Source organism: Aquila chrysaetos, chromosome 10 (assembly GCF_900496995.4).
Source record: "Aquila chrysaetos chrysaetos chromosome 10, bAquChr1.4, whole genome shotgun sequence".
Classification (NCBI taxonomy): Eukaryota; Metazoa; Chordata; class Aves; order Accipitriformes; family Accipitridae; genus Aquila; species Aquila chrysaetos.
Window position 1 is genome coordinate 17,729,848 of NC_044013.1, and position 20,988 is coordinate 17,750,835.

Consider the following 20,988-nt stretch of genomic DNA (forward strand, 5'->3'; position numbering starts at 1 on the left):
CTACCGGCACACCGTTCGTATCAGTGAAGTGAAGCAGATGCTTGCAATGCACCATTGTTAGAGGAGCAGTGCGTGCTCTCTCAGAACGACAGGATGACCTTTTTAATATAATTAGAATCCAAAGGAGGTTTTTGGAAGCCAAGTCTGTCGGGCTCATCTATTTCACGCTCCCAGAGGCAGTTAACTCCTGTTCACTTTACTCACCCAGAAAACTTTCCCGGAAGAGACCAAGGAATTTTGCCCACATGAACGACCGTGCTTCAGCCCCCAAAATCGAAAGAGCTTATGCTCTCAACACACTGTCATGAGAAAGCCCCGTTCAGAAACCGCAGCGAAGTTTTACACTTGAGGCGGCGGGAGCCTGGATGGCGGCCCGGTGCCCCAGCGCGGAGGGGAAGCGGAGCCCGCTCCCCCGCGGGCGGCGCGGCGCCGTGCAGGGGCTCCGCAGCTCCCCGCGCCCGCTCGCCCGGCCCACGGCAGAGCTGGCGTACACCGCGCGCAGCCGTCGCGAGGCAGACAGGCAGGGCTGCGCGGCGGGTAGCAGGGGTCCTTGATGAAGCAGCGGACGGCTAGAAAGCAAGCGACACGCTCTGTAAACAGACCAGATTTGCGAGCGCTGCCCCACGACACGGTGACTGAAAAAAAAAGAAAAAAAAACCCACAGGGTACAGCCCGAACCCAGACGTCCCAAATCCACTCAGCACCGCATCAGAATATGCACAGCGATAACACAAACCACCTCCTTCCACAACAGAAGGACCTTAATCTGTATTTCAAATACCAAATTAACTATCCCTCCCATTTTTAGCACTGCTATCTGGAATTTGGGAATGCATCCTAATAGGCCAATTATAAAATCTCCCATTGACAGGTATTATTTATGTTATTTGCACTGATGGTGAAGATGAACCGAGGGAATGGACACGTGTAATGCAGTCATCCAGCAAGTGCATAGGCAACCTTATGCAATAATCTTTTAACTAGTTTATTAAATGTTTCCTTTTCAAAGTTCAACACCTAATGCCAAAATTTCATCAAGAACTCAAATCGCTTAGTAGCCGGTTATCACCTGTTTAAAGTACTAATACAAGAAATAGACATATTACACGTCACTAAAATTTCACACATACCCACACACACACACTTATCAGCATCCTGTTTATATCAATTTATTTTCACAAATCAATTTCCTTTTTCCTATTCATACTCTTCACATTTTCTGAAGGCACAACACCCAAATAGGCAATGTAAAATGTACTTCCTGTAGAAAAGTCTATAGTCTCCAAAGAGAAGTTTGGCAAAACCACTTTTGTTTAAAAACTCAAGTTCCAAAATGAGCCTGCAAAGAGCATCAGAGAACACTGCCAAGATTAAAAACTGCTTGAGGTGTCTGCACTTCTCATATGCAACACACCACTTAACCTTTAATAAACCAGGACTTTTTCAGGAAATTATAAAAGCAGAAATAGTAAAATCTCTCTTTTTTTATTTTTTTTTCTCCTCAAGTTTTAACGATGGGACAGAGTCTCTAGGCAAAGCTCCCAGAAAGAGCCAGACCACCATCTGGCTCCACCGTAGAGCAATGACAATTCACAAGAAACGAGTATCTAACCAGCGCCCTGAAATCAAACGCTAGGTTTACTCTGTAAAAGCTCCATTATAGCTATGAACACACAGCTGCACGTTTCCTCCCTCCTTGTACATAAATATACCCTCAGACATTTATACAAAGGGGAAAAATAAATCATTTTATCCATTTTTCTATGCTTCCCTGTTATGCCTGTTACCAATCACCGTTCAAGAAATACGTTACATATCTTACGTATTGTTAGCACTATAGAATATATATAATATATATATAATTTTATTTTTGTTTTCACACATGCTAATGTTTCCAGTATGATACATGTCTTTTTAAATCCTGCACTTCTTGTCACGCTGCAGATCTGCTTCTATTTGACAGTGACTCCTGGACATACATGTCAAGACAAAAATAAATACTGCTATGATGGCAAACGTTTTAAAACTCTTAGGACACTAATACAGTGGCACTTGAAAGACTTTTTAAATACAACAAAAAGACAATAGTTAAATAGAAACCTGCTTTGACATAGCCATAAAACCTGCACCACATTTGTGAGATCTGTACTTGTTTCTGCAAGATCAGCTCCTCATCTTCGAACACGTCAAACGTTGCACTCCAGCCCTCCACCCATACCCTTTAAAAAGTCCACATTGCTATTTTAAGCAAGCATCCCCTCCAGCTGTACATACGTAACGCTGTAATTCCCAAACAATTGAGGTAATTATAAAAATGAATATCATTTATTGGGTTTTTTTATTACTATCATGTCTTAACATTTGCTTTCATACAAAAGTCTGATTTTCAGCGTTATGCCTTCCAAGGGCATCCCCTCCGCACCAAAGGAAATAAAGATGTTAGGAATTGTGCAAGAGTTTTTGTTACCATCTTCAAACCCACAAGAACTCCATAAACAAGATTTTGGTACAGAATCACTGCCTGGCATTTTAGAGAAAGGGAAAGGGGCTTTACACATATTTTCAGTTCCACTTTATTTTATTTTTTTAATCGCATCTAACCCAATGCAAGGCGGGGGGGGGGGGGGGGGGGCATGAGGAAAAAAAAAAAAAGAAAGAAAGAAATCATCACATTACTGTATGTTACCCTTCAGCAGTCTTGGGAGGAAATCGGAAACCAGGTTCCTTTTCCCAGCTCCCTCCCTCACTCAAACCAGCCGGAGCGGCTCCTCTCTCCCCGGCAGGGCTCAGCCGCCCCCAAGAGCGGTCGGCTTCCTGAGCAACGTTCTGCTGAGGTCCTTCACCTCTTCGGGGCTGCCGACCCTCTCGTAGCCCAGCAGGGCCATGGGCTGGTGGCAGTACTCCTCGACCTGCTTGATCTGCTGGTAGCTGAGCGCAGTCCTCCAGGCGCTCAGCGCCTGGGTGGCGTTCCTGGCCGACACCACGAAGGGCTTGGAGGAGTAGCCGGGGCCACTGGTCATGTTGAGGGCGAACTTCTCCATCTCCGGGCTGACGGCCAGGTTGACGAAGCCGTACACCTGCCGCAGGGTCTTGATGGGCTCGACCACCAGGTCCTCATAGCGCACAGCCATGTAGTTGCCCTGGAGCCAGTCAGGGGGGTGCAGAGCAGTCTGCAGGGTCTTGGCCATGCTGCTGCAGATGACCTCCATGGCACCCAGGGCATGGTAGTCCGAGCCACCCCCCCCCTCCTTCTTTCCACCCAGCTTGTGGCCGGCATCAAGGAAGGGCATGCGGTGGATGCGGGGGTCCCGGCTCCTCACCACCTGCAGGCTCTCCCGGATAAGGCCGTGCCGGGACTTGATGCGGGAGCTGGCGACGGCCCGGGGGTCCCGCACCAGGTGGATGACTTTGAGGTCCAGGGTCGGGTCCCGCATGAGCGGGGCGAGGACGGCCAGGTCGAAGACGCGGACGCCCTTGATGACCAGCGTGCGATACTTGTGGCATTCCTCCTGGAAGCGGCTGAGGCGCTGCGGGGGACACTTCTTGCACACCCGGTCATCCACCATGCCCACCACCTCCTTGCGGTAGGCCGGGCAGAGGGGCGAGGAGCAGATGACCTTGTTGGTGGCCGCCCCGAAGATGCCCAGCGTGGTGAGGTTCTTGCCAGCGCCCGCCGTGCTGTAGAGCTGGAAGACGGAGAGGTCGCAGCGGTACAGGGAGCTCAGCATGTCGCGGGCCGCCCCTTGCAGCGAGACGGCGTCCCCGGGGTACAGCTTCTGCCAGACGTGCCACACCGGCTCGTAGAGGAAGAAGACCTCGGGGTTCTGGTTGAAGAGCTCCCCGAAGAAGGACGACCCCGAGCGCCAGGTGGTGAAGACATAGACCAGCTGCCGCCGGGCGCCCGCCGGACCGCGGCTCCCGGCCGGCGGCGGCGGCGGCGGCGGGGGGCGGTGGCGGGGGGCGGCCGGGGGCTCCCCGCAGCGCCGCGGCTCCCGCCGCCACTTGTACTCCAGCAGGTTGAGGGCGGCGAGGAGCAGCAGGAGCGCGTAGCCCAGGCACAGCGCCAGCGCCTTCCGCCGGCACACTTTCATGCTGGGCGGCGGCGGGGCCAACTGTTGCTCAGCGCCCCGGCGCCCCGGGGCCCGCGGCGGGCAGCAGCAGGGCGCGCCGCCCCCGGCGCCGTCTCCCGGCCGGCCCCCCGCGCCCGGCCCGCATGGCGCAGCCGCCGCGACGGCCCCGCCGCCGCCGCCGCCGCCGCCGCCGCTGCCCCCGCCCCCGCCGCTGCCCTACTTAGCAGCCGCGCGGCCACCCCGCGCTTCTTCCGCGCCGCCATCGTCCAGCGGCCGCGGGCGCCGCCGCAGCCCAGCTCACGGCGGCCGCGGGGGCGAGGCGGCGCCGCGCTCCGCTCCGCCCCGCAGCGCGGCCGCGGGGCGGGAGCAAGGGGTGGCGACCGGGAAGGGCGGGCAGGCCCCCGCGCTGCGCCGCGCCGCGCCGCCAGCGCGCATGGCGCCCCCGCCCCGCGCCGCAGCGGCGAGAGCCCCGGCCGCCGCCGCCGCCGCCGCGCAGGGGCCCGCCGCGGAGGTGCGGCCCGAAATGGCGGCGCCCCGCCCCGCGCTCCCCATTGGCGGCCGCCGCCGTCACTCCCGCCGCCGTCACGCGCCCTCCGCAGTGCCCCGCCGGGGCCGGCGCGCCCCGCGGCGGCGGGGCTGGAGGCGTCCCTGGCCCGGCGTCGGTCTGCGGCGCTGCCGCCCCCCCGCCCCACCGCCGACGGCCAGGTGGTTACGGCACCCGGGTCTGAAACGCCGGTGCGCGACGGGCGCCGTTAAAAGTTGTTCCCTATTTGCGGTGGCTTTCCGTCAGCCCTGCCCCGGGGGCGCAGGCTCCGTCACCAGTTACGGCTTGGACAGTGAAGCTGCGCCGGTAACGGGAAACGGGAAAAACAAGGGGGGGTGGGGGACCCATAAAATGCCCGAAACGGGTAAGGTCCCAGCTCCGGCCCCCGCCCTCGTTATCTTGACTCTTGGCAGAAACTCGGGTTTCTCAGAGGTCCTCCAGTAACTCCTCCAGAAACATCAAAGCCCCCGAGCTGGATCTTCCCTCAGCCCTTAACACCCGTTTTATTGCCGCTACCACCACCCCGCCGCTCCGCAGCCCGTAGGTGCCCGCTGGTCCCCGCGGGCCGACGCCGTTCGGCTGACGAGCCGCCCCGCGCAGCGCGCTGCGGCCCCGGGCCGAGCTGCCCCCGCCCCGCTGCTGCGGCCCCCGGCCAGTGCCGCTGGTCGCCGGTCCCCAGCCCGAGCGGCCGGTTCCCTCGGCGCGAAGGCAGGCGAGTTTGCTGCGAGGGAGAAGCGAGGAGCGGGTCGGCGCCGGCCCCGCCGCGTTTGCTCGGTGAGAACCGAGAGCAGGCGCTGCCTCTGCCCCGGCCCCAGCTGCAGCCGCCCTCCCCCGCCAGCCGCCCGACTCGGCAGCCGGCCGGCGGCGTGCCCACAAACTCGCCGCCCCGCAGTGGCTATCGCCTGCTAGAAAGACTTTTTCGTAGCTTCTGTGCTTTGTAGCCACAGCGTTGCATGAAGCGTAACGTAAGCGCAGGTACTTTAAAGACGACGCACAGCCCCAGGACAGCACTGAGCGAGTCCGGCGCGGACGGCACGCTCGTGGGGTCACAGACTTCCCCACTGCGCCGGGCTTTGGGCAATGCCCAGTGAGTGTCATGTCGAGGCATTCTCGCAGAGGTTCCCCCCTTGCCCCGAGGGAGATCAGAGCAGCCTTTCCCACTATTCACAGGATATACATGGCCCATATATATATATATATATATATAGGGCAGGTGGTAGGTTTGAGCTGCTGGAGGGCTGCACCTGGCTCCGACACAGACCCATCCCTCCACGGTGGATGACACGGACAGAAATTTTTGCTGGAACATTTATTTTCTGAATGGCACAGATCCGACACTACAGCACACGCTTTTACACTCACAGAGTGGCTAAAGTCAGCTGGTGTGCATCTTGCCTGGTAGCACTCTTTAAAAAAGGGAAGAAAGCAGCACAAGACGGTGAAGGAGCTAAATGTGTAAGCAATCTTTATATCCATTATCAAAAGGATTTCTATACTCCTTCCAGATTTTCTACAGGGATATTAACAGCCAAGCTACCTCTACAGAAAAGCTTATAAGCCCCTTCCAGCCCCAAAGCGGAGGGTAACATCCATAGGAGGAAGGGACCGGACCACCCTTCCCTGCTCGCTCCTCCAAGCCACGAAGCTCCGCAGGGCTGGGTGGCAGCGCGAGGGGCACGGGGAGCGAACCCCTGCTCCCAGACACTGCATCCGCCCACACGCTGTCCTGTGTGAGATGCAGCGATCAAACCACATGGGACAAGTCAGGGGACTCACTTCACAAGCTGCCAGCAACTCTGACAGCACTATTAAAATGTTACTGTGATTTTTCATACAGAAGTAACTTGTTAATAGCAGAATTAAAACAACTACTAAATATTTGAGAAAAGTCTGTATTTCATCAAACAGCGAGGGGGAAGGGGAAGCCATTTTTTACCTACAACACTCCACAGGAAGCATTTAAAGCCACATTCGGCAAAAATAATTTGTATCTAGTTGGCAAAATAAATGCAAGGTTTAAACCTGATGAGCTTAAAACAATTGACTTGTCGCTTTTGAAACATAGTATATCATGAAAAAGGATATACCTCGGAAGCACGCTGCAGCATAAAACTCTTGCAGTTATTTTATTCTTTAGTCCTAATCCTTGAGTTCTTCACATACCAAATGACTTCTGCTTATATCCCTTTTATAAAGGTATGGATCAAATATTTATTTGGCTTTACATGCTCACTAAAGATGAAGTGACCTTCACCCAGCTAAAGCAGAAATGTTTAGTTTTAATTTTGGAACGGTCTGTAGTAGCGTCAATTAGGCTATATTAAATGACGAATAACAACAGCAGTAGACACCATAGTTCATAAAAGAGTATCCCCCACCAATATTGTACTGCAGCACTAATGCCATAAAGGACAGAGACTACAGGGAGCAAAAACAATTCATAGCAGTGAAAAATCATTAAAATACCATGAAGTTCAAATTAATCCATTCTTTCCATTTCACTTGGTTGAAGACAGGTATGAAATTTTGTAAAAAAACCTACAAAGCCATCTCCAGTTCTTACACAATTTAAAATTTAGCAAGTAACAAATAAAGATAAGCAAACATGAACTGCAAGTATAACATTTGAAATGGCAAAACTAATCACCAAACCCAAACATTAAAAGCTGTAATTGGATTCTGCACCTTCCCTGCTGTTACACAGCGGTTACATCTCTCTGAATCAGTGAGTGTACAAATACTGACAGTAACACTGCCTTCATTATACTGCTCCACCTCTACCTAGGAAAACATGGGTCCCAGCAGCTCTTAAATTTGACCTACACGCTGCAAAATGGAATCTTAGTTTTCAAAACTGGAGTTATATATGTATTTATTCTGTGCAGGTGGACTCAAGCACCCATGCAGAACCCAACTGAAATCAATCAGGTTCAGTGCAGCTGCAATATTTGATCCTCCCAGAACAAGTTTCAGACCTGGTAGTCAAGTTATCACTTTAAGCAACTCAATATCAATGAAAATTTAATAAGTTTATATGGAAAAGATTTATGCAGCCAACTTTCAATTCACACCAAGTTTGGTTTGGGTTGTTGTTTTTTTTTTTTAAATCATCTACACATCTGATGCAAAGTATTACAAACATGGCAAAAACCCCATCACTCACTCTGCAGATCTGTTGATGAAGCCGAGGCACACTGTTTTGGGCCATAGTCATTGTATATGAAGAACTCTCCTTAAATGGATTCTGAATTTTGCTTTTTTTTCTGCAGTCTGTGATTTAAAGTATTTGCTGATCTTCAAGAGTAAGAGTGCAGGCAGGCAAGCTGGCAACAGTCATCATCAAGAGCCATGAGGGTGAGTTCTCGGCTATGCTGCAGGCTGGCAGGTATCAGCTATTTGGTAAGGCATGGCAGTGTGCACAACCAGAGCAATGGACTGTAACAGTAATTTTAATTCCCACAAGTAGCTGAAAGGTTCACACACACCCCTCAAGCTTAAAAGGCAGATTTGTAAAAACGTACAGAGATTGCACCAATGAATCAATCGTCTCTTTCCAAGTGCTAACAAAAATCATCAGGCAGCTGTCAGTTCAGAACTTCTCTTGTTTTTTGCACTGAAGTAAAGAGAAGATATGTAGACTATCATAGATTAAAAAAATATAAAAGAAAGTGATGGGGCAGGGTTTTGTAACAAGACTTCCAGGGGACAAGATCCTCACCAAAGAGGACTGATAACTCATCCCACTTGCAAAGCTACCTCCATGATTTTTACAGCTGCCTCCAGACTTAAAGAAACTACCATGAAAGAGAGCCCAAGGTCAGTGAAAAACTTAAGCATTTGCTTGATTTTAATCATGGGTTTAAATACTACTGTAGCCAATTGAAAACTGAATTAAAGTCAGCACTGTGGTGAAAAAGTTATTTTGTATCTTTTCAAATAATTTCTAGGGTAAAGTGTTTTGCTTAGTCTCTGGAACCTGGTTTGGAGAGCGAGTAGAGGGTATCTCAGCAGGCGGTTCAGGCTCTGCATGGTCTTACCATCTTGCTTATGTGCAAACCCAAAAGAATAAAAACTTAAGTGATAAGAGCCACAGTAAGTGTGTGAAAGAGGAACATTCTGCAGCTGAACAGATACAGCCCCTTCACAAACTTGTTCAGATACTTCAGTGTACATTTTCCACCCTCTATTTTACTTCATGCCAGTCTAATTTAGGCTCATGAGTTTCAATATAATAGATCACTTATGTCAAATACTAAAACTTTCCTTTCCTTGAGAAGTAAAATTCACCATTAACAAATAAAATTAAACCCCCCAACACTTCTAGGCCAGATTCACTTTTTAAACATTATATCTTGTTTGCTTCGATAGTGCAGAAAAGAATGTTATCTTTCCCTGTGCAGGTAGTTAGTTACACACTACAACCCAGTCATCCCTCAGATATAAATGAGGTGGCTGTGTTTACCTCAAACTCTGCAGTGAGCAATGTATAAATGAAGTAACTGTAATTAAAATTCCCCAATTCAAACTATGAGGAAAAACCCTCATTTTTTGCATTTAATGCGTAAATATTTTGTTAGGTTTTTATATTTAGTAATTATATTTGATTTTTACATGTAATATTTAGACAACCCAAATCCTGACTAGTTGAATGATTTCTCCTCCCCCAAAGTGATACCGACCCAGCCAGAATTCTTCAAGATTCCCCCCCCAGTATCCCTTTGTTTAAGTGATGGGGCTACAAAAGGTTTGATCCTCACCGGAATACTTCCTGACTTGATTCTTTTTAGGCGTTAAGACTCACCTTTCTCATGTTCACAAGGATGGAGCGGGCACAAGGTGAAGAAGTTTTTCCTGAAGTCAAACTTCAGCAAGACTTTATCTTTTAAAACAAATTATTTTTGGATGAAAGATGGAGGTTTGAGCTGTTACACACCTAGCGTGTGATAAGTTCTGGGTGTTGATTCAAAACTCCTGTATCTAGCCTAATCTATTCAGGATAAATGTAGATGCTGAATTCCTCAAACACTGCTCAGAAGTGAGGTCCTTAAAACTAAAGCACAAGTTATAGATCACAAAATGTGAACAAAATTTATATAAAATTGAGTAGCTGCCCAAACTTGGAGATCTATGAATTTGTTTAAGACTGTATTTTGGTATCGCCACGAGAGATGGGTGAGAAAAATCTGCACAGTAGCACTTAGAATTGCAGATGTTTGTATTTGCACCCTTCCTTTTAGTGCTCTGCATAACTTCTAACAGCTTATTCAAAGTCTCATGCAGTAGGGGCAGCTGATTTCCCTCAAAACACACTTATTTCCAATAACGCTGAAGTCTTCAGCAGCCATTTGATTAAGGGATGAGTGCAGCAATCTGCCTTTTCAAGTACTCATTTTCTCTTGGATGTTCCTTCTGAACTGTGCATGCAGAAGCTGCACTGCAGAAGCAGCTGGCATGAACCGAAATTAAACCAGCTAGTCATAAAACAGAAATATATAGCGAAGTGGACAACCTATCTGTAGCAAGTTGTTCCCCTATCCACCCTCCCATTTCTTCTTCATATTTACCTCCAGTTGCACAGGTGACATTTGCAATACAGTTAATTTCAATAAATATTTATAAATTCCTGTTTGTGCAGCTGAAGGAATTCCAGAACTTTATGGATGTCCCGAGGACACTGCGGTGTAGTTAAGTCTCTATTTGACTTTTATTAAAATTAGAAATCTTTTCTCAGCTGTTGTGTAACATTTTTATGTTCTAAAGGAAATTAAGAGATTCTACTTTTATGACCATGTACCTTAAAACAATGGGCAACATACTGTTTCACATCAGGAGCTTCCAAAGTTTTAGCAGGTCACACTAAGAGCTACCTCAGCCACACACATTAGGGTCTCTCTAAACTCCCTACAACCAAAACCATGAACCTGGGTTAATTAATGTCTTATCACCCTTCACCCCCATGGTTTGCAGTGCCCAGGAACCCCTAAATCTCTTCAGCTGGTCAGTGCACCTCTCCTCCTGGTTAGCATCCCTGTACCAGAGGGCTCTGCCCAGGCACTGGTGCCACGCAGAGCATCACCCCACACCTCCTGCTGTGCTGCACGGTGCTGGAGGCCTCACTTGCCTCTTGCCTTCCCGAGGATAGCAAGCAGCAGAAACCACACAACAATGCTCCCTTGGATCTAAGCACCCAGATGATGGAGCAAAATAGTTGGTCCTCATTTGACTACAGATTGGACAAATTTAAATCCTAGGGAAAAGAGTCCCCAGTACTTGTCTGAAAAATCAAATACAGAGCTTAGGACAAAAGAGAGTGAGAATTCAGTGTTTATCACATAACTAACATGCAACATGCTATAAATTACTGTCTAGAACTAAAGGTCTTGAAATTAATCCATCGCATCTCCTGAAAACTCAGTGAGTAACATAAATCATTCACTATTAACTCTTGAAAATCTTCATGATTTGAGAAAAAGGGACTCTATCTGTAACATTACCAAATTTCTACTCCATATCACAGTGAGGACTTCCTACAGGCTGGCGTGAAACATGAGCACCCCGGTGAAACTTAACTGCCTAGAAATCAGGCTTTATTGTAAACTTTTCTTTTTTTTTAATTATCTAGCATAGTTATCCTCTGTAAAAACAGAGGACAAGAATCCACAGCCCCTCCATTCACACAATGGCCAGAATTCAAACCAAGTCTCATGTCTTAAATTTTATAGCCAATTCTTTTCCAGAGTTTGCCTAAGGCAATATTCTCCATTCAGTTAATCAGCAGACAGTCCTTTTCCCATAGTGCAGGGAAGATAAACTAAAATGCCAGGAAAAAATAAGTCACCAGCAACCCAAGAGATGCAGATTTTATGATGAAAATTACCAGTGTAACAAGAACCTCTATACCATAATTAGTTCTGAAGATTCATCTCCAGTCTCCGAGCTTCTCTGCAACAGTGTGGTGTTAGCTTTCTCAGTATCCAGCAGGTGAAAACATCTGGCTAAATCATTCCTGAAATATCACAGGTGTACCTTTTTAGCTTGGCTACAAAGATGAAAACTGGTTTCCACCTCCAATGATGACTTTGGTCATGAACTTGATTGCTGGTAATGATCTTGGAAGTTGAATCCTGAGCACAGGCTAATTCCCTGATCCATCTTCCGCAAATCCAAATTGCATGCATGAATTCCATCCTCCTCTTCCCACACCAGCTAAATTTCATACCCAGAACAGTCTGTCATACAGAATTAACCTATTCTGCTAGGGTAAATCTTGTAATGAAATATTCTGGAGACCTATTACACAGCCCTTGCATCTACCCTTTCACCATGCTCACCTTTCTACCAGCACACTTACTATACGCAAATTCTCATGACCAAAGTCTCAGACCTAGGTCCAGCCCAAGAAGCAGAATGAGGAAACAGATTCCACACTTGCTCGCAGGCAACCTCTTAACAAGGTCTTTAAGAGTAAAACTGATGGTCTGTATTTAAGGCAAGCAGCTACAGGAAGTCTTCCAGTCCGCACAAGAGTAAAAATAAAAATAGAGCAAGTCCAGGGATATCACAACATATCCTGTTTCTTGACTGTGAGCTCTAAGTGAAGATTGTTAGTAATTGGGACTTGTAATCTCTCCCAAATGAATGCTCTGGGCTCTAACAACATCAAGAGTTCATATTCCAGCCTTTCCCTTCTTGCGTGGGCATCTGAGGTCTCTTTCCTCTTTTTGCTCTTTCACAGCTCTTGCCGAAACTAAATTATTTCGGAGGCATTCGCTCTGATGGGTTCAAGCATCACTGGAGAAATGGGGAGACGGAGAGAGGCACAGCCAGTGTCACAGCTCACTACTGCTCAGAGAGATGGCCGCAGTTCTGCATTTCCTTCCTCCCGTGTACCTCATCGCATAAACCTGCCTACCCTGTGCTCGTCCTACCTTTCCACAAGGAAAGTGGTCAAACAAGTGCTAGAGCTGGTGGTGGGAAAGTGACAGGAGTACGTGACCAGAGCGGAAGTGAGCGGGATGCAGAGCACAGCATTGACTCAGCCCATCTTATCAAAACACACGCTCCAAATGAAAATACTGTGGATGGAGTTGCATGTTACAAGTGCACCGTTACCAAAAATGAGGACCATCCTGCTCACTGTCCAACCCTGTTTTCTGCACTGAGCCAATTCAACTCACTAAGCCAGCAGAAAGTCAACCAAGTGAAAACAAGCCCAGAAAAAAGTGTTTTCCCTTAATGAATTGAACTGTCTACTCACAGGGCACAAAAGGCAGCAGAAAGGACAGAAGAGAACAGGAGACACAGGGAAGGCAGGAACAGGACCTGCACCCAACAGCAGGAACAAGCCGTGACACTGGCCCAGCCATAACACACAACCTCGCACTACAGCATGACATGGGCTCCGTTTTCTTCGTCTGACGTTCCTGCAAACCATTTTAGGTATTGAAAAGCTGCTCATCATCTCAATATCTGAGCAGCAGTTCCAAGTGGGAGGTTTTCTTTGTTCAAGAGAGGATTATACAAGCAACTACACAGTGAGCAGCCCATGCCTCGTTAATGAGCTTCTGAGAAGCAGAGGTCACTGTTGACAGTAGAACAGCAGCAGCAATTACAGTTCAACAACACAGGCAGAATCAGCGTCAACCAGCAAAAGAGCTGGTGAGGCCAAGAAACTGCCCTTCGCTAACACACACAAACATCGCTCTTTTCCAGGTTAAAAACAAAACCATTTCTGGATATCGGCAAACTGACAATTTTATTGTCGCCATGTCATTTGGAAAATTTTCTGCATAAAATACAAACCCAAAAGCAAATAAGACAAAAAAGTTCATGTGAAACTACCATTTCCTCTTTAAATAACCACAAACAGAAAACTTTCCAGCTTATGACAGAGTACACAGTAAAACATCCCTGCACAAGATTAGACATCAGAAGTGACAAACGGAACAGGCTCACCCATGAAAACTGACTGTGCTGACAGGAGCAGGTGGAGGAAAAAATAGTATGCAATTGTTTAAGACTTCTGCATCCTACATGGGAAAAATACACATGGACAAAATTAAATTAGCTTTTTAGTTATGATTCTTACAAGAGTGGCTTACAAAATGAGGAGCAGCAGTTACAGCAGCAGCATACTGAAAGTCTTGCAATACGCAATGTCTTGCAAATTGCATTGCTCGTGCAGCAATGAGAACAAAAAGAAAGTTTCAAATACTACTATGAGCTGTTTTAATAAAATATAAGTTTATGAACTCAACAGCCTTATTCAAAAAGTAAACTCTGAGATTATTTTCAGGGTTTGACTGCTAATATCAGGTTTTTAATTTGATAAATCTCATGATACTGAACAGTTGATTTTAAAAGAACTGTAAAATTCTCATCTAGGTTATTCCACTGCTGCTGTCTTCAGCTGTAGAGAATTCAATTCTCCTGTTGGACATTCATAACCGCCCCAAAATCTAGATTTTTCAACAAAGAAAATGCACAGAAAGTAGACCAATCTGTAGTAAAGAGGCAGCAATTCAAATATCCTTCAAAACTACCTTTACCTTAATGCAGCCAAATGTATGTGGCCTCATGTAAGTATTCAGTGTACACCCACAACAGTTGGGAAACATCTCACCCCAAATTCCTCAAGCGCCTATATGGAAGTACAGCAAGCCAGCAATCTAAAACTAGATAACAAAGTTCAGACCTTAATCCATCTACAGAAACACAATGCTTCTAATTTTTATTTATTAAAAGCATTAATTCCACCAAAGGACTGTAAATGCTTGTGGCAGAAAAACCTACAAGCAAGTTGCCTAAAGTGATCAAAGATGCTCAGAACAGATTTGCCATTTTTGGCCTATCTTGCTTTTCTCATCACAAGATTCTAGTTTTAAAGTCATGTTACATGAACTCCTTCAAGATACCGTCCTCTTACAGGCACAGTTTAGAGACAGCACTATTTTCTTTTCGACATGCCAAGAGCATGCCTCAAACACTGGTTGATCCCCAAGAACCCCCTAAACATAAAACTGGATTTCCCATTTTAGTGCTCCGTAACTTAGATCTCAGGCAGTACTCCGGCGAGAGTGGAGGTCTGACACAATTTTTACACAGTTTCAGCTACAAAATCTGCCTCGGGAATTTATTAAACAAAACCAGTACAAATTCGAAAGCTATCCCAACGGTGGGGATAATCATTAAGTTCATAACTGAAAAAGCATAGCAGTAGTTTTACATGCAGAAAAACACAATGAATACAGTAATCCAGCAACTTCAAAGGGTTCACATGTGCTTAGGTAGAGCTGCTATATTAGTACAGAAGGTGATTTGTAAATGCAGAAAGCAGGAGTACATTCAGTGTCACTGGGACAGATGAACTCACATTAACGATAGTTGCAATTCTAAATATATGCTTTGGAAAACAGAATTTGTTACCCTTGTTTGTAAGTGGTTTATTCTTACACTTCAAAACCTCCAAGGGGGAAGCGGGGGGGAGAACACATGCATGGTGCCTAGTGCCCAAATAATAACCTGACACTGACTTTCAGAAACCAACTCTTCCTCAAATAGTATTACAAAAGGTATATGCAGCTGGTGTGCAGAGAAGTCAAAGGAAGTCACAGAGTTTAAAAAAGGCAAATATAAGTGTTCAAATATAAACACTTCTGCAACACTGGTAAGGAAAGATATTAGTCGTCAAAGGAGACTCTATGCAACCAAGTAGCTTTTCTCCACGAAGACAGGCTCCACATGCTCAGAACATGAGAGTCTAAGTCTTACAGAGACACTCACAGAGGTCAGCACTGGTTCAGAAAAAACAGAGATGAACTTGCAACTCCATACGTAGGCGGCCTTCGCATAAATACCTGAACATCCTCTAGAGTGCTGGGTAGGCTTCACCAAAACCTATCAGCGTGAGTGAGTGCCTCTAGTACATACCTGGGAATATACCATATACGTTCCATTTCTAATGTGATCCCACACCAAGATGGGCCTCACCAGCTGCTATTTCAGGCTGCGGGGGGTTACTCAGCCACACTAGAATTTGGCAGTAGCAAGCTACACTCAGCTTCTCTGCTTTGGATAAACCTGAACACTAAAGCATGAATATTTACCTCTGATATCATCCATAAGGAAGGGCAGAAGAGGACAGAGAAGCCCCTTATCCACTCATGCCTCCTCCCTCTCCCAAAGCGCAGGGTCGGATGCCCACTGACTGGGGGGTGTTAGAGGATAATGGGCTCCCTTCTCCTGTGCAATCACAAAAAACATTTGGAAACACTGGACCACTCTTCCTCAGGTCAGAGTTTTTTTCCTACAAAGATTCATCTGAATGCTACTTCCTGAATACGAGGATCAGTATTTAAATTACTCCTATATTCTACATCAACTAGATGATTTTTCACCATTTCACCTCAAAAAGCTGCAGAAACATAAGTCACACAGTAATGGCACACTGCAACTATACCTTGTCACTGCAAGATGACCTAAGGACAAATGAATTTCACACGCAGCCTAATTTTCAGTCTTCAATATTAATTTGCATCTTTTACAAAACATTTGTTACCAAATGCTGGGTCGTCCGTCTGTGTCGCCGCCCCCCCCCCCCGCCTTGTCTTCGTATAAAAGCCAAGCTGTAAACAAAACTATTTATAAAAGAAGGGAAGAAAATGAAAAAAGTAAGTAGGATCAAAAGATGTTCCTTTCAACAGGAGAAAACACAGGCATCCAGTTAAGGATACAGATTCTTAATTGCTCTTATAAGACTATCAGGTACAAAACAGCTTTTCTAAAGCCCAGGATACAAAGCAAAGAACAAGACATATGAGAACGGTATTTAGAGAACAAAGATACTGAAGAAAGGTATTGCATAATAAAGCTGTTACAAAATAAAGTCTAATGGGTGTGCTCCTTTAGCCCTCCAGCTACTTGGCTTGAGCCTTTTATAATCACTGATGCAAATTTTCTAAAAGCTGAATTCAAAATTAATTATTGAAAAGTATGGCTAACCTATAATGCTAAGTGATTTTCTACCTGAGGATTTTTAGCTATTAAATGAAATACAGAATTGATTCTGCAGATAGAATATTCCTGTGGCAAACTATCTTTAGCCTCACTTCACTTAAAACATTGACATTCATCACTCCTCCATTTATAAACAGCTACAAAAGTAATAGTTCTGAAGAAGTTAATTGGATCTGAAGCTATCTTCTTCCTATTGTAAAGTTAGGATTCTCCCCGTCCCCAACTGATTCTAGTACCTACTTTTTGCTCTAGAAAGCCTTACGTAATCTGTGCCAGGTGTGAATACAAAGCATTTAAGAAAAAAATAACTTAGTTTCCAATAGTTTAGCTATCAAAATCTGTACATCTGAAACACCTTATGTTACAGGGAGAAAGAAAAATATAAAAAATAAACTCTGTATATTTCTAAAACAGATTCTTTATAATGTAATATAAACAAGATAAGGTGTATTTTTTTCTCATTATCAATGCATCTATTCCAATACTCATTCTAAGTCAGTCTTTACAGTACACATGCATTCTCCGTATTTTCAGTATTCCAGATCATCTCTCAGTTCTCATTAGCAAAGAGAATTCTCCACTTAATTCTCACATTTGCAACAATTTATATAATCTTTTAACAAAGTCTCCCATCAGGAAAAAAATGGAGAATTTTGTTGTTTTTTTTTAAATTAAATATGCATGTTTTTCAAAAGACCTTTTAGATCCTGCTTCTGAAAGTGTTGCCTCTTAGGCTATATACATGTACAACATAGGATTTTCCCTGGCACATTTACAGAATTCTAACAACATTAAATCTGTAGATACACAAGTATAATAGCAGGCCATCATGCAACACTCTGTGCCTGTAGTTAAGTATAGCTTTTGCTTTTAGAAATAGTTCACAAGAGGCCAGATCCCTTTTAATTTTATGTTTTTATTACAATCTCCCCACACCTCCAAGTATAAACACTGAACCCTCCCCATTTCTCATCCCTCTCCCCCTCCCACCCACAGAAAGGCTGCATGATAAGAGACCAAGGTGAGGTTATTTAAAGCCACATCAATGCCTAACACACAGAACACGTTTGGAGAAAGGAAAGCCTAACATTAAAAAAAGTTAAACAGCCTCTCAACTCCAAAATATTAATAAATAAAATATGTAATTAAAAACTTTAATTTTTTTGCCATTTTGAAGAATTTCCAAAACAAAGGAATAAATTCAATAAAATAATGTAAAAGCTGTCCTTCTGGAGTAAAAATCAGTTTTAGAAAACAATAGTGTACTGTAGGTTGCAATTATTGTACCTATACTTAATGAAGAAGTCATAGAGCCTCAGGCCTGCTGTCCTCTTATTCTTCCCCATGCATGCCACAAATATGGCTTGCTATTGATACATCATATATATATGATATACATACACATATATATGGTGCATCTCTGCAGAGGCCCTTTTTTAAAAACAAATACTCTGCCATCACAAACATTCCCTGCAATTAAAATGGAGAAATACAAAGCAAAGATTTACTTGTAAAGCTTATCATGGTAGGTACCAGACTGTTCAACTGTTCTTACAGTAAAGTATCATGGTAGGACAGAAAACCCATACACTGGATTCAAAAGGTGCTTTTATCTGGATAGTCAAACTAGTGAAAACAGGAACTGAGCTACCGCTATACTGAAAGATCTAAGCACCATAGTATGTCTGAAATACACAGTACTTCCAAACAAACTATGAATTCCTTTAGAGATCTGTATCACCAGTGGGGCAAGAAAACAACATCTTAATTTTCTGTTCAGATTTTATTTGAAATCTAATTCAAATTGTCAAAGCTACAAAAAGGGGGAACATTTGAGTTATTTCTGCTATGTCACAACATTCTAAAACAAAATATCACTACTGCCAGCAGATCAGTTACACACATTTCTGATGAAACTTCTAAACACAAAAATGTTTCTTTTGGGAAATAGTCACAATGAAGATATTTTGTACAATATAAAACAATGACAGGTCTACAGATGCTGATACTCATGAGTATACACGTGCATTCACAAAAAAAAGAGTCAGGAATGCTTTTTTGTTTTTTAACAGACTGTTCAGGCACAAAAACAAAACCGCATTTCCAGTAAGTGTGACAGCATCATAAAAAATATTAACATTGTCAGTGTTTGCTTTTCTTTGACTTCTTGTGAGATCTGTGAGGAGAACGGGACTGAGACCTGGATTTTTTCCCTGACTTTTTAGGGGATCTGGATCGTGATCTTCTGGATCTTTTGGGTGTCCTGGAGCCAGATGGCGACCTGCAAAAAAAAAAAAAAAAAATTTTCGTGTGAAATACTGATTGATAACACCAACTTCTTCTGCAGTTATTTGGCATTGATTTATTGAGCTAAACAAGGTAGAAAATATTTTTCTCTAGTAAGAGGATGTAACAGAATGGTCTCTTGCTTTTGAGAAAAAGGCAATTTTCACATTATAAGGTTTTTAATGTATTTTGGGCTTAACTTCAGTGCTTAGAACCCACAAGAAAAATAACACCAACTCATGTCCTTCTTAAACTAACATAAGGAATTCACAACCTTCCACGTATGCCTCAACCACCTTGGCTCTTGTATTAATAAGCAGCCTGTATCCATATAGAAGGGAACAGAAATGAAAAATAATGTTGAATTGTGCTATGCTGAAATACTTTTGATGCCCATCAAACATGTTCAGCTTGTGATGCAACCCCACAGAAAAAGAATGAACACTCAGTAAATTTACTGTCATCTAACCCACACCTAATACATTAATCTGATATAATCTAAATTGAATGACCATCATATTAACTAAAAAAAACCACACACCCCCCAATACATTCCTAACTTACAGCACAAGAATCTGATTACTGTAAATATGTACTATGATTTTCCCAACAGCATCAAAGGAATTTTCCTCAGCATGTCTGAGGAACATTGTATCAGTAAGATATTCTATACCTCTAGAAGAAGTGGAAGCTGAAGTTTCGAGTTTTGAGCTACAAAAGCATCAATACAGTAATAAAATCTCACCCCAAGTTTAACAATAACTAGAGACAATATTTTTGTCAGTCTGGAGATTAGGAAATACCTACTTTGGAAACAAAAAGCCATAAGCAGTATCCAATCTAGATTTTTTTTTTTTTTTCATTAAAAAAAACAAACCATGGGAGAGGAGCTTCATGTAAGCAAATCATCAGTGAAAGACTGCATGCTCACCATAATTCTAAAAGTTCTATGGGCTACAGAAGATTTGTCCTTTGAAAATAAAAAGCTACTAAAGCAGCAAGGTGCTTTAGTTTAAAAGCAGTATTTCTCAAAATTATCAGTAAACAGGTAAACAAGAACACAGAAGTGAAGAGTCTTGAGCTGTCAAGGCAGGAGGCTGTACACATTTCAGACACCAAGTGTCTGAAGATATTAATCAGGAACATGCAGTATAGTCCATTATGAGAGAAAATACTTGTGTATCAGATATGCTCTGCTAAAAAACACACAACAAAAAAACCCAACAAAAACATACCTATGTACTTAACTTTCCTACAACCTGAAACAGAGAAGATGCCAGCTTACCTTTTGGCTTTTTTACTGACATCTCTGGGAGAATCTTTATGTGATGACCGAGAACGTGAACTCTCTTTGTGGGACCGTTCAGAGCGCTCTGAGCGTTCCGATTTTGGCGACGGAGATTTTGCTCGTCTACTGCCACTGCTGCGAGATGGGCTAGGTGAAGCACTGTGTCGTCTTTTCCTTTGTAAAGAAAGCAAATACAGTTATGCACATACACATGCAGACACACACAGAGAAGTCAAAATGTATATTAAGAAAATGGATTCCTTTCTCTAAATATTTTCTTTTGCCAGTGTAACGTTAGATCCTTTTAAGTAATTAAAGAGTAGTAGGCTTTTTATTACTTAAAAAAAAAAACAAAAACAAGTTCAACATGTACACCAAATTTTCTCTGCTTGAAAAAAAAAAAATTAAGGCTTGTGACTCATCTTTGTTTATTGCAGTGTAAAAACATTCTGTCAGTTTCCTGAAAAGCAAGGCATTTTACCATATCTATGCTTAATACCATGAAAGAGTTTGGCTATACAAGTATTAGAAGATCAGATTGTACAATCAACTACCCTAAAACTAGTTGTTTTGAAGAATTTTCACTATGAGATGAATAACATCTAAACCATCGCAAATAATTTGTGGTATGACTTCAGTACAGTTTTCTGACTAATACACTGCAGTCAATTTACTGCTAAGAGAGAGTTAAATATACCCTGTTTTCAACTGGTTGTTATTTTACAATGTTTCCTCAGGGCCTAACAGAGCCAAAAGGGGATACTATTCAAAAGGGTACGTCACCT

The 20,988-nt window shown here is 44.1% G+C and overlaps 2 protein-coding genes across 6 annotated transcripts in view; both read right to left on the reverse strand.

The window, feature by feature from the left end:
* Positions 1-964: 964 nt before the first annotated feature.
* On the reverse strand, positions 965-4,095 carry CHST2 (carbohydrate sulfotransferase 2). Its single transcript, XM_030028959.2, has one exon. It carries the CDS (start codon positions 4,089-4,091, stop codon positions 2,787-2,789), a length of 1,305 nt encoding a protein of 434 aa, XP_029884819.1. The 5' UTR covers positions 4,092-4,095; the 3' UTR covers positions 965-2,786.
* A 14,298-nt stretch (positions 4,096-18,393) lies between these two features.
* LOC115346859 (U2 snRNP associated SURP domain containing) overlaps positions 18,394-20,988 on the reverse strand; it is a 47,832-nt gene continuing 45,237 nt past the window's right edge. For all 5 annotated transcript variants that reach the window (XM_030027403.2, XM_041126548.1, XM_030027402.2 and 2 more), the window contains 2 exons: positions 20,201-20,377; positions 18,394-18,910 (listed from right to left, as the gene is read on the reverse strand). In XM_030027403.2, coding sequence (XP_029883263.1) covers positions 18,772-18,910; positions 20,201-20,377 — 316 coding nt within the window. In that variant the 3' untranslated portion in view covers positions 18,394-18,771. The remainder of the gene's footprint in view (positions 18,911-20,200; positions 20,378-20,988) is intronic.

Excerpts from the sequence above, each read along its gene's own strand:
- CHST2 (XM_030028959.2), bottom strand. The coding sequence starts at position 4,091 with ATGAAAGTGTGCCGGCGGAAGGCGCTGGCGCTGTGCCTGGGCTACGCG.